Source organism: Oncorhynchus mykiss, chromosome 12 (assembly GCF_057628025.1).
Source record: "Oncorhynchus mykiss isolate SJ-2025 chromosome 12, ASM5762802v1, whole genome shotgun sequence".
Lineage (NCBI taxonomy): Eukaryota > Metazoa > Chordata > Actinopteri > Salmoniformes > Salmonidae > Oncorhynchus > Oncorhynchus mykiss.
In genome coordinates this window covers 90,478,493-90,492,658 of record NC_143033.1, presented here as the reverse complement: position 1 = coordinate 90,492,658, position 14,166 = coordinate 90,478,493, and the positions used below count along the sequence as shown (strand labels likewise).

The window sequence follows — 14,166 nt, the reverse complement described above, 5'->3', positions numbered from 1 at the left end:
CGATCCATCGTCTTCATGTAGACATGCCAAACTAGTGCTGGGCAATCAGTACTTTGAGGTCAGTTTGATAATTAAAAAATAATCACGGTTTTCATTACTTTTTTAAAGATTAAATGCACTATTCATTGTGGGTTGAAGGATGTACCATAGAATAAAACAATTAATAAAATAAAGTCCCATGATGGCAGTGACTGACAATTACTTATTAACCACAAGTTATTCACATTCTCTTTTACAATGTTTTGTTTTCTTTGAAGACTATTTAGTTCCAAGTCATCTCATCTCTATAGAGCTGCTGCCTATACTGTCTGGCAAAATGACTGTTTTAGTAGTTCTTAGTATTTTCAGGTAGCGCATCGAAGCAAGTACTCCATGTATCCCTCGATCACACATTCTTCAGTCTGTTATGCAGCAGGCGTAAAAGAGACAGACCAGACAAGTAGGCACGCACTGGATTATGGTCATTGTAGTTAATCATCACGTTTTCTGTGCAAAACTATGTAGAACACTGGCCTGCTGGAATCTACAACTCCTACACAGTTCAGACATGAACTGATTTATCTCTAGAGAATCTGCAGGGAAATATGAACAATGAGCTCACAGAAAAAAACTACATTCAATAAAAATGATTGAACCAACTTTGGTCAATTAGTTGTTTAAATACCAAAACATAACCAATATTTCTGTTAATCGGTCAGCACTAACGCCTTTTGGGGATTTCAGGTCAAGACCACACACACACACACGTCCCCAGTTTGTTAGACAAGTCTGAACACACACACGATCCCATACACAGTTGAAAAAAAGCAGAGTAGAGCATTCTCATTTCATTTGAAAAATATAACATTTTAATAAAGGCTACATCTCTTTATAATAATAATTACATGAATTAAAGTACCGAGGCATCTTTCCAATGGAGCTCTACAGAATAGAATGCATCATTTACAGTTTTAATACAAGTGGAACAAAAAAAAGCCATGAAAAATATAAAACAAACGTGATTACAAGGAGATGGTAAAAAGGCATAGTAATAAAATCTCTTTTGAACATAAGCCCCTTGTGAAAACCAAGGGAGTATCATACCCCGATAACAGGGTAGTAACATGGTAAAGGGACCCATGTAGGCACAGCTACTGTACTCAGTTAAACACTACGGCTTCCTCCAAATGCCACCCTATTCCCTATGGAGTGCACTACTCTTGCCCTGGTCATAGGGAAGAGGGTTCCATTTCAGACGCAGCATCGTAGTGTGTGTTAGCATCATAACCTCTTCCTCTGTCAAGGGTCAACAAGACACACAGGAGAGACTGGTCAATTCAACACAATCAGAGGTGTAAATACCACTAACATTTGTGGGGGGGACAAAACTTTTTTTTTTTTGGGGGGGGGGGGACTAGTCTCTCGAAGGCAGACATACTCATTAGGACATGTATCAGAACTGGTTTTGCTAAACAACATGAAAATGTGCGTTTCTTATTGGACAGATCCAGGAAAGGTAGTCCCTCCCCCTTTGTCAGTTTCCTTCCGTTCGACCTAATGAATACACCCCTGGATCTGTCGTTCTGCTCACAAGCCAGGACATCAAGGAATGAGGGGTGGCTATACACAAAACAACTGTTGAGCTTGGCTGGTATAGATTCATTTGGTGGGCTTGTCTTTAACAGGTGTAAATCTATGTTAGCATGTTTCTGCAATTTGGGGTAGTTTGGTGCTCTGGGCCAGTTTAGGGCCAGTTCGGGGGTAGTTTGGTGCTCTGGGCCAGTTTAGGGCCAGTTCGGGGGTAGTGTTGTCCTAAGTGTGGGCTCGTTCCCTGTGCAAAGCCTGGGCAACAAAACAAAGGCACTGAGAGATGAGACTTACAGGGCTGTGGTACCTGTGCTATACCACACCGTGAAGTTAGGGCAGGAAGTCACTGATCAGAACAGAAAACACTGCCACAGGATTAGTTGACAAGGCAGGAAAGGGGAGGGTGGAAAACTAAATACTTTGCATTTGAAATATTGGAGACGACATCTCCCAATTCTCCAAGCAGCTTGTCCATCCACAGGACTATGGGGAGGGGAGTGACATTTCAATAAATTATTTATAAACTCTTTACATTTATCAAAAAAATCATTATATGTCCATCTGCATATACATCTAGGGTTGTTGGTAGAGGCAGGCTCAGATAGGGCACCAGTCCCAACTTTCACCTCTCAACCTTTCACCTCTAGCAGTCTCTCAGCTTTCAGAGGTCCCAGCCTACTCCCTCAGATAGTGGTCATTCAATTCACGTATAGTTTCTGGAACCCAACACCCGTATCCAAACCCAACCCACAGTCCACCATTTTCTCCTCTTTCATCTCCAAGACGAGATGTTGTTAAATAGTCCTGTTGATGGCTACTCCTCTACTCCACTACTCCTGTACTCCACTCTCCATCCTTCATTGGCCAAGCTTCTTCAACAGAATCTCCAGTCATCAGTCCTTAGCTTTAAGACTCTCTGGTGGAACAGGGGGGTGGTGTACATGGAGTGTTTCTGTAATACATTCCTCTGGTACTTCTGGAGGGGTATCAGTCCATCCTCTCCACCTTGCCCAGGATCTTCCCCTGGTACCTGGGCAGAACAGAGCTGTCATCCAACACCTCCTCGAACACGGCTCCACACTTAAACTCATCACTGGCCCTCTTGAAGTAGTACCTGTAACCCAGGAGGGGAGAGAGGGGGTTAGTGACAACATGTCAATCATCTGTACAGTACAGCCAACACAACCAGACCATAGAAGACCTGGATCACATGGAACAGTACTATTGAACAGTACTCTATCCAACACATACGTGGAACAGTACTATTGAACAGTATGCTATCCAACACATACGTGGAACAGTACTATTGAACAGTACTCTATCCAACACATACGTGGAACAGTACTATTGAACAGTACTCTATCCAACACATACGTGGAACAGTACTATTGAACAGTACTATATCCAACACATACGTGGAACAGTACTATTGAACAGTACTCTATCCAACACATACGTGGAACAGTACTATTGAACAGTACTCTATCCAACACATACGTGGAACAGTACTATTGAACAGTACTCCATCCAACACATACGTGGAACAGTACTCTATCCAACACATACGTGGAACAGTACTCTATCCAACACATACGTGGAACAGTACTATTGAACAGTACTATATCCAACACATACGTGGAACAGTACTATTGAACAGTATGCTATCCAACACATACGTGGAACAGTACTATTGAACAGTACTCTATCCAACACATACGTGGAACAGTACTCTATCCAACACATACGTGGAACAGTACTATTGAACAGTACTCTATCCAACACATACGTGGAACAGTACTCTATCCAACACATACGTGGAACAGTACTATTGAACAGTACTATATCCAACACATACGTGGAACAGTACTATTGAACAGTATGCTATCCAACACATACGTGGAACAGTACTATTGAACAGTACTCTATCCAACACATACGTGGAACAGTACTATTGAACAGTACTCCATCCAACACATACGTGGAACAGTACTCTATCCAACACATACGTGGAACAGTACTCTATCCAACACATACGTGGAACAGTACTATTGAACAGTACTATATCCAACACATACGTGGAACAGTACTATTGAACAGTACTATAGCCAACACATATGTGGAACAGTACTATTGAACAGTACTATATCCAACACATTCGTGGACAGTACTCTATCCAACACATACGTGGAACAGTACTATTGAACAGTACTATATCCAACACATACGTGGAACAGTACTATTGAACAGTACTCTAGCCAACACATACGTGGAACAGTACTATATCCAACACATACGTGGAACAGTACTATTGAACAGTACTATATCCAACACATACGTGGAACAGTACTATTGGACAGTACTATATCCAACACATACTTGGAACAGTACTATTGGACAGTACTATATCCAACACATACGTGGAACAGTACTATTGGACAGTACTTTATCCAACACATACGTGGAACAGTACTATTGAACAGTACTCTATCCAACACATACGTGGAACAGTACTCTATCCAACACATATGTGGAACAGTACTATATCCAACACATACGTGGAACAGTACTCTATCCAACACATACGTGGAACAGTACTATTGAACAGTACTCTATCCAACACATACGTGGAACAGTACTATTGAACAGTACTATATCCAACACATTCGTGGACAGTACTCTATCCAACACATACGTGGAACAGTACTATTGAACAGTACTATATCCAACACATACGTGGAACAGTACTATTGGACAGTACTATATCCAACACATACGTGGAACAGTACTATTGAACAGTACTATATCCAACACATACGTGGAACAGTACTATTGAACAGTACTCTATCCAACACATACGTGGAACAGTACTATTGAACAGTACTCTATCCAACACATACGTGGAACAGTACTATTGAACAGTACTCCATCCAACACATACGTGGAACAGTACTCTATCCAACACATACGTGGAACAGTACTCTATCCAACACATACGTGGAACAGTACTATTGAACAGTACTATATCCAACACATACGTGGAACAGTACTATTGAACAGTACTATAGCCAACACATATGTGGAACAGTACTATTGAACAGTACTATATCCAACACATTCGTGGACAGTACTCTATCCAACACATACGTGGAACAGTACTATTGAACAGTACTATATCCAACACATACGTGGAACAGTACTATTGAACAGTACTCTAGCCAACACATACGTGGAACAGTACTATATCCAACACATACGTGGAACAGTACTATTGAACAGTACTATATCCAACACATACGTGGAACAGTACTATTGGACAGTACTATATCCAACACATACTTGGAACAGTACTATTGGACAGTACTATATCCAACACATACGTGGAACAGTACTATTGGACAGTACTTTATCCAACACATACGTGGAACAGTACTATTGAACAGTACTCTATCCAACACATACGTGGAACAGTACTCTATCCAACACATATGTGGAACAGTACTATATCCAACACATACGTGGAACAGTACTCTATCCAACACATACGTGGAACAGTACTATTGAACAGTACTCTATCCAACACATACGTGGAACAGTACTATTGAACAGTACTATATCCAACACATTCGTGGACAGTACTCTATCCAACACATACGTGGAACAGTACTATTGAACAGTACTATATCCAACACATACGTGGAACAGTACTATTGGACAGTACTATATCCAACACATACGTGGAACAGTACTATTGAACAGTACTATATCCAACACATACGTGGAACAGTACTATTGAACAGTACTCTATCCAACACATACGTGGAACAGTACTATTGAACAGTACTCTATCCAACACATACGTGGAACAGTACTATTGAACAGTACTCTATCCAACACATACGTGGAACAGTACTATTGAACAGTACTCTATCCAACACATACGTGGAACAGTACTATTGAACAGTACTATATCCAACACATACGTGGAACAGTACTATTGAACAGTACTCTATCCAACACATACGTGGAACAGTACTATTGAACAGTACTATATCCAACACATATGTGGAACAGTACTATTGAACAGTACTCTATCCAACACATACGTGGAACAGTACTATTGAACAGTACTCTATCCAACACATACGTGGAACAGTACTATTGAACAGTACTCTATCCAACACATACGTGGAACAGGACTATTGAACAGTACTATATCCAACACATACGTGGAACAGTACTATTGAACAGTACTCTATCCAACACATACGTGGAACAGTACTATTGAACAGTACTATTTCCAACACATATGTGGAACAGTACTATTGAACAGTACTATTGAACAGTACTATATCCAACACATACGTGGAACAGTACTATTGAACAGCACTATATCCAACACATACGTGGAACAGGACTATTGAACAGTACTATATCCAACACATACGTGGAACAGTACTATTGAACAGTACTCTATCCAACACATACGTGGAACAGTACTATTGAACAGTACTCTATCCAACACATACGTGGAACAGTACTATTGAACAGTACTCTATCCAACACATACGTGGAACAGTACTATTGAACAGTACTCTATCCAACACATACGTGGAACAGTACTATTGAACAGGACTATTGAACAGTACTCTATCCAACACATACGTGGAACAGTACTATTGAACAGGACTATTGAACAGTACTCTATCCAACACATACGTGGAACAGTACTATTGAACAGTACTATATCCAACACATACGTGGAACAGTACTATTGAACAGTACTCTATCCAACACATACGTGGAACAGTACTATATCCAACACATACGTGGAACAGTACTACTGAACAGTACTCTATCCAACACATACGTGGAACAGTACTATTGAACAGTACTCTATCCAACACATACGTGGAACAGTACTATTGAACAGTACTATATCCAACACATACGTGGAACAGTACTATTGAACAGTACTCTATCCAACACATACGTGGAACAGTACTATTGAACAGTACTCCATCCAACACATACGTGGAACAGTACTCTATCCAACACATACGTGGAACAGTACTCTATCCAACACATACGTGGAACAGTACTATTGAACAGTACTATATCCAACACATACGTGGAACAGTACTATTGAACAGTATGCTATCCAACACATACGTGGAACAGTACTATTGAACAGTACTCTATCCAACACATACGTGGAACAGTACTATTGAACAGTACTCCATCCAACACATACGTGGAACAGTACTCTATCCAACACATACGTGGAACAGTACTCTATCCAACACATACGTGGAACAGTACTATTGAACAGTACTATATCCAACACATACGTGGAACAGTACTATTGAACAGTACTATAGCCAACACATATGTGGAACAGTACTATTGAACAGTACTATATCCAACACATTCGTGGACAGTACTCTATCCAACACATACGTGGAACAGTACTATTGAACAGTACTATATCCAACACATACGTGGAACAGTACTATTGAACAGTACTCTAGCCAACACATACGTGGAACAGTACTATATCCAACACATACGTGGAACAGTACTATTGAACAGTACTATATCCAACACATACGTGGAACAGTACTATTGGACAGTACTATATCCAACACATACTTGGAACAGTACTATTGGACAGTACTATATCCAACACATACGTGGAACAGTACTATTGGACAGTACTTTATCCAACACATACGTGGAACAGTACTATTGAACAGTACTCTATCCAACACATACGTGGAACAGTACTCTATCCAACACATATGTGGAACAGTACTATATCCAACACATACGTGGAACAGTACTCTATCCAACACATACGTGGAACAGTACTATTGAACAGTACTCTATCCAACACATACGTGGAACAGTACTATTGAACAGTACTATATCCAACACATTCGTGGACAGTACTCTATCCAACACATACGTGGAACAGTACTATTGAACAGTACTATATCCAACACATACGTGGAACAGTACTATTGGACAGTACTATATCCAACACATACGTGGAACAGTACTATTGAACAGTACTATATCCAACACATACGTGGAACAGTACTATTGAACAGTACTCTATCCAACACATACGTGGAACAGTACTATTGAACAGTACTCTATCCAACACATACGTGGAACAGTACTATTGAACAGTACTCTATCCAACACATACGTGGAACAGTACTATTGAACAGTACTCTATCCAACACATACGTGGAACAGTACTATTGAACAGTACTATATCCAACACATACGTGGAACAGTACTATTGAACAGTACTCTATCCAACACATACGTGGAACAGTACTATTGAACAGTACTATATCCAACACATATGTGGAACAGTACTATTGAACAGTACTCTATCCAACACATACGTGGAACAGTACTATTGAACAGTACTCTATCCAACACATACGTGGAACAGTACTATTGAACAGTACTCTATCCAACACATACGTGGAACAGGACTATTGAACAGTACTATATCCAACACATACGTGGAACAGTACTATTGAACAGTACTCTATCCAACACATACGTGGAACAGTACTATTGAACAGTACTATATCCAACACATATGTGGAACAGTACTATTGAACAGTACTATTGAACAGTACTATATCCAACACATACGTGGAACAGTACTATTGAACAGCACTATATCCAACACATACGTGGAACAGGACTATTGAACAGTACTATATCCAACACATACGTGGAACAGTACTATTGAACAGTACTCTATCCAACACATACGTGGAACAGTACTATTGAACAGTACTCTATCCAACACATACGTGGAACAGTACTATTGAACAGTACTCTATCCAACACATACGTGGAACAGTACTATTGAACAGTACTCTATCCAACACATACGTGGAACAGTACTATTGAACAGGACTATTGAACAGTACTCTATCCAACACATACGTGGAACAGTACTATTGAACAGGACTATTGAACAGTACTCTATCCAACACATACGTGGAACAGTACTATTGAACAGTACTATATCCAACACATACGTGGAACAGTACTATTGAACAGTACTCTATCCAACACATACGTGGAACAGTACTATATCCAACACATACGTGGAACAGTACTACTGAACAGTACTCTATCCAACACATACGTGGAACAGTACTATTGAACAGTACTCTATCCAACACATACGTGGAACAGTACTATTGAACAGTACTATATCCAACACATACGTGGAACAGTACTCTATCCAACACATACGTGGAACAGTACTATATCCAACACATACGTGGAACAGTACTCTATCCAACACATACGTGGAACAGTACTCTATCCAACACATACGTGGAACAGGACTATTGAACAGCACTATATCCAACACATACGTGGAACAGTACTATTGAACAGTACTATAGCCAACACATACGTGGAACAGGACTATTGAACAGCACTATATCCAACACATACGTGGAACAGTACTATTGAACAGTCCTATAGCCAACACATATGTGGAACAGTACTCTATCCAACAGATACGTGGAACAGTACTCTATCCAACAGATACGTGGAACAGTACTATTGAACAGTATGCTATCCAACACATACGTGGAACAGTACTCTATCCAACACATACGTGGAACAGTACTATTGAACAGTATGCTATCCAACACATACGTGGAACAGTACTATTGAACAGTACTCTATCCAACACATACGTGGAACAGTACTATTGAACAGTACTCTATCCAACACATACGTGGAACAGTACTATTGAACAGTACTCTATCCAACACATACGTGGAACAGTACTATTGAACAGCATGCTATCCAACACATACATATATTCAGCAAGATACACAATGAAGATAATGTCATGTGGATTCAATATGATCTGGTTTAACCTCAGGTTGTGTGTGCGCACCGTGTGTCTCTTTTCCTTCATTAAGCCCTACTCCCCTACCCCAGATAAAGGAGCCATTGTGCAAGGGGCCAGAGAAGACAGCCACTGAGGTCAGAGGTCAAGAGCTAGCCTCCCCCAGCCCTTTGGACTCTTGAGGGGAGGAGAGACAAACTCCTGTGATCTACAATGCACCAACAACACTTCACTCTCAACTAACCCTCAGACTGAACCAATGGCTTCTGTATTATAGGGGTGGTCTTTGATAGTCTCGGGTTCTACAGGGGCTTATTGGATATAAGAGGGTCTGGACTAATTCAAAATCCACCCGTTTCCTCTCATTTCATCAGTCCTGCCCTGGTACTGAGCTACTCCGGCTGACTAACTGGTTATCATTAGGCCCTCAGTGAAAGGACACTTCATATAAAGAAGGCTCAGATTTTGGGTGCCTGCAAGTCTGCCTGTTATAAACCCTGACCTTGACACACGCATCATATTTTCTCCTAGTCACTGCCCTTCCCTCTGTGAGAGGTATATAGGACGCAGTAGAAGGGTCCCGGTAGGCAGCCAGGGAGGGGGCGGCGTCATCTAATCTAAGCAGCCAACCACCTGAGGGGGGACCTCTTCCTGTCAGCCATGATGACTACACTGGCCCTGTTAATGACCCCCTTTACCCCCCAAAACTACCTCCCTTCTTTTTAGAGGAAGAGGAACCAGCAGGGGAGGAAGGGTAAGTGCTGTATACCTCAGCCATTCATTCTGTAATGGAAAAATGCCTCATTTTGCCCATGTGTGGGGTGCACGTCGTGCGCCTTGGAATTCCTAAAGCTCGTGTTTTACGAGAGAGCTGACAAAGTCATACAAACAATGCTCGTAAAAATGAGGAAAAACATTTTTTAAACAAAAAAAGTATTCTCAAACACACACAAAGGGTGTTCACTAATAAAAACCAGTCTCCATTTGAAACACAGGAAGAGTTCACTAAACGGGGTGCAACAGGGTCTCACACAGCTTCTATTAAATCAGAACAACAATACTCTGACTGGGGAAATAATCATTGTTCTCTGGCGGGACAAGTATGAACTGGGTAAATAAGAGGACATGAAAGAGGAACTAAGACACGCTAGATAATTGGAGCCTTATTTCTGAGAAGGGGCTCGATCCTTCTCCAAAAAACTTCAAAGGAGCACGGATCTTATTTGCTCAAAGAGGGAATGAGAGAGAGAGAGAAATAACTATTTCCATTGGAACATGTTTTATGTGGCAGAATTTTCAGTGTGCAACATCTGGCAGCAATATTGTCTGGCAGGGCCGGGCCGTACTGTTCTTTGTTGAACGTAAGCCATGTCCAAATGACCCAACGCCACACCTCCCCCCCTGCTACTGCTATTAAAACCATAAGCTTTGAATCCCCCTATCCTCCCCTCTAACAACGTGGATGGTTAGACAGAAAGACAAGACAATCAACTACATAGACAAGAGAGAGATGATGTCCACTATGCAGCCCTGCTTCTCACACCTTAGACCTAGGTTCACATGACCGGACCAGGGAAAACTCTGGACCAGAGCTACAGCCCTAGAGTGTTCCCTTGCTCCATGGCCTAAAAGAGAAACTGAATGTGTGATGCATTCCCATCACATCCCTACAAACCATCTGTACTAGTTATGAACCAATGCTTGACTCTTGATACCATTCTTGTACTCCAGATCACAATGGAACAGAGTTGTCATCTGAAGTGCGTTGGACACACCTCTAATAGTGAACAGGATGTAGTATCCCAAACAAGCACGTCCTTCCTTTAACCACGCGCCATACAAACAAACCAAGCCTGAAATATGACCAATACATTTCCCAGAAAATGATGCCGCCGTGTAAACCCAAACTACAGTGTGTTATTCTGTGTGTTACTTTAACGTGCGTGCACTTCAACGTGCGCATCCTTAAAGCAGGCTGCCTGATAGCATCAGTGAGGAATTTGCACGGCTGGCCGTTTGTGTGAGTCTTTGTTGGTTGAAATGAAAGGGGCCGGGTTCAAAGGCGTGCGTATTAAGTGTGCCTCGCCATGGAAATCAATACCAGATGGGACCCAAAACACTCCTCACTTCAAATTCTCTCCCTCCCTCTTTCCTGCAACCCCCCCCCCATCCGTCTCTCATTCTCTCCTCTTCCTTCATTTTAACCACAAACACAGGCATATGAAGTCAATACTCCAACTCATGTGAGCATTCTAAAGACCCTACCTGGGGCGGCAGGTAGCCTAGTGGTTAGAGGCGGGTAGCCTAGTGGTTAGAGGCGGGTAGCCTAGTGGTTAGAGGCGGGTAGCCTAGTGGTTAGAGGCGGGTAGCCTAGTGGTTAGAGACGGGTAGCCTACTGGTTAGAGGCTGGTAGCCTAGTGGTTAGAGGCGGGTAGCCTAGTGGTTAGAGGAGGGTAGCCTAGTGGTTAGAGGAGGGTAGCCTAGTGGTTAGAGGCGGGTAGCCTAGTGGTTAGAGGCGGGTAGCCTAGTGGTTAGAGGCGGGTAGCCTAGTGGTTAGAGGCGGGTAGCCTAGTGGTTAGAGACGGGTAGCCTACTGGTTAGAGGCTGGTAGCCTAGTGGTTAGAGGCGGGTAGCCTAGTGGTTAGAGGAGGGTAGCCTAGTGGTTAGAGGCGGGTAGCCTAGTGGTTAGAGGCTGGTAACCTAGTGGTTAGAGGCTGGTAGCCTAGTGGTTAGAGGCGGGTAGCCTAGTGGTTAGAGGAGGGTAGCCTAGTGGTTAGAGGCTGGTAACCTAGTGGTTAGAGGCTGGTAGCCTACTGGTTAGAGGCTGGTAGCCTAGTGGTTAGAGGCGGGTAGCCTAGTGGTTAGAGGCGGGTAGCCTAGTGGTTAGAGCATTGGGACAGAAACTGAAAGCTTGCTGGATTGAATCCCTGAGCTGACAAGGTAAAAATCTGTCGTTCTGCCCCTGAACAGGCAGTTAACCCACTGTTCCTAGGACGTCATTGTAAATAAGAATTTGTTCTTAACTGACTTACCTAGTTAAATAAAGGTAAAATACCAGCTGGGGAGGAGATCTGGGAAACTAATGGAGCTATGAAGACACTTTGTGGGTGGCTGTTTTTCTAGTGTGTGTGTGTGTGTGTGTGTGTGTTCTTACCAAGATGATCATAACAGTGACCTAGAGTGTGAGAATGTCAGACTGTGTATGCATGAATGTGTGTGTGTCCGTGCATTGAATGTGCGCTGTAGTCTCCCTTCTCCATACCTGTAGTGTCCCTTCTTGCGGAGCTGTTCTTTAAAGTGTCCCAGTGTGAGGCTGTGTGTCTTCATCCGCCTACGGTAGGGGATCTCCTCACCACAGAAGAAGTAGGTTACCTCTGTCTCACTCCCCATGGCTGGAGCAACATGGCAGCCTGTCGTCACCTGCAGCACCCTGTTGGTGTCTCTCAGCCTGAGGGGGAGAGGAGAGGTGTGAACACAGACCTTCACTTTCCCCTATAGAACACTATTATTAACAAGCTCGCTTGGTGGGTCGTAGCTATGGTTACACAGAAACAGAGGAACCAGGGCAGGAGTAAAGGCTGGTATATGATCTAGAAAAGACTGATGGTTGACTAGAGAGTAGATAACATCTGTCTAGAAAGAGGAGAGAGGGGTGTGTGTGTGTGTGTTCTCTGCTCCCCTTCAGCCATGTCCAAGGCTCTGTAGAGTTACTTCAGAAGGAGGGAGGTTAACTAGGGCCTGTTCTGTTCTACAACTGCTCTCTGAAGGTCAGACAATTCAGCACCATGAAAGACGGCTCTGCAGTCAGGGGGAAAGGACTACAACACACACTGCACACACACACACACACACCAAAGAAAGATCAGGGAAAGAAAGAAAGAAGAAAACTGACAAGGTTGGCCTCTTGCAAATGGAACTTCACGTGTGTGTGTGTGTGTGTGAATGCATATCTTCCTCCTCCACATATGTAATATCATGTTAGTGAACAGAGGAGAGGAGGAGGAGGAGAGAGAGATGAGGAGGAGGAAGATGAGCAGAGAGATGAGAGGCGTACTCTTCTGTTTGGAGAGAAGCAGCAGGACCGGAGCCGGGACCGGGGCTGAGGGGGGACGGCACTGGGCAGGGCCCACTCTGGACAGGCATAGGGTGGCACTTCTCTCTCTGGAGGCTGGATGTAGAGTGTCTGCTGGGGAGAACAGAATAGACCAACGTTATTACAGTACAATGTGGTAGTCCAGTCTCCGGCATCACACTATCTAACCGCAGACAGGTTTCAACAGCAGGAATCACAATGGTATAGTAAAACAACTGATCAATGCATGGTAGTGTCAATATGTACTCCACTGTCTACAGGGAGAACTACAGCCAACGTTTTAGTATCAACCTCTGTGTGGGTCGGCGTGCGGCTCCTACCTCTGTTTGGGGGGTTTGGAGACGGAGGCCTCCTCTAGTCTGCGACAGGCTTCCTCCAGCTGGGACAGGGTGTTGGGCGGGGGCAGGGGGGGCATGGCCGGGTCCTGGATGAAGGGATGGGCGGGCTGGTGGGCACGGAGATGGGCGCTGGCACCTCCGCCGCCCCACGTGTGTGTCTGGTTGGACGCCGCTCCGCCGCCATACGCCTTCTTAGTGCCCTGGGTACTGTTGGGCGAAGATAAAAACAGCCAATCAGCATGGAGAATGGAAGGAAGTGGGAGGGG

At 43.2% G+C, this 14,166-nt stretch overlaps 1 protein-coding gene across 6 annotated transcripts in view; it reads right to left on the bottom strand.

Annotated features, from left to right (window-relative positions):
* Positions 1-825: 825 nt before the first annotated feature.
* The window catches only part of LOC110485226 (axin-2), a 31,412-nt gene continuing 18,071 nt past the window's right edge, over positions 826-14,166 (bottom strand). For 3 of the 6 annotated variants that reach the window (XM_090193996.1, XM_090193997.1, XM_090193998.1), the window contains exons 7-10: positions 13,883-14,107; positions 13,524-13,655; positions 12,732-12,917; positions 826-2,680 (exon numbers count right to left, since the gene is read on the bottom strand). In XM_090193996.1, the coding sequence (XP_090050122.1) occupies positions 2,554-2,680; positions 12,732-12,917; positions 13,524-13,655; positions 13,883-14,107 (670 nt within the window). In that variant the 3' untranslated portion in view covers positions 826-2,553. The remainder of the gene's footprint in view (positions 2,681-12,731; positions 12,918-13,523; positions 13,656-13,882; positions 14,108-14,166) is intronic. The other 3 variants (XM_090193999.1, XM_090194000.1, XM_090194001.1) reach the window with 1 other exon arrangement.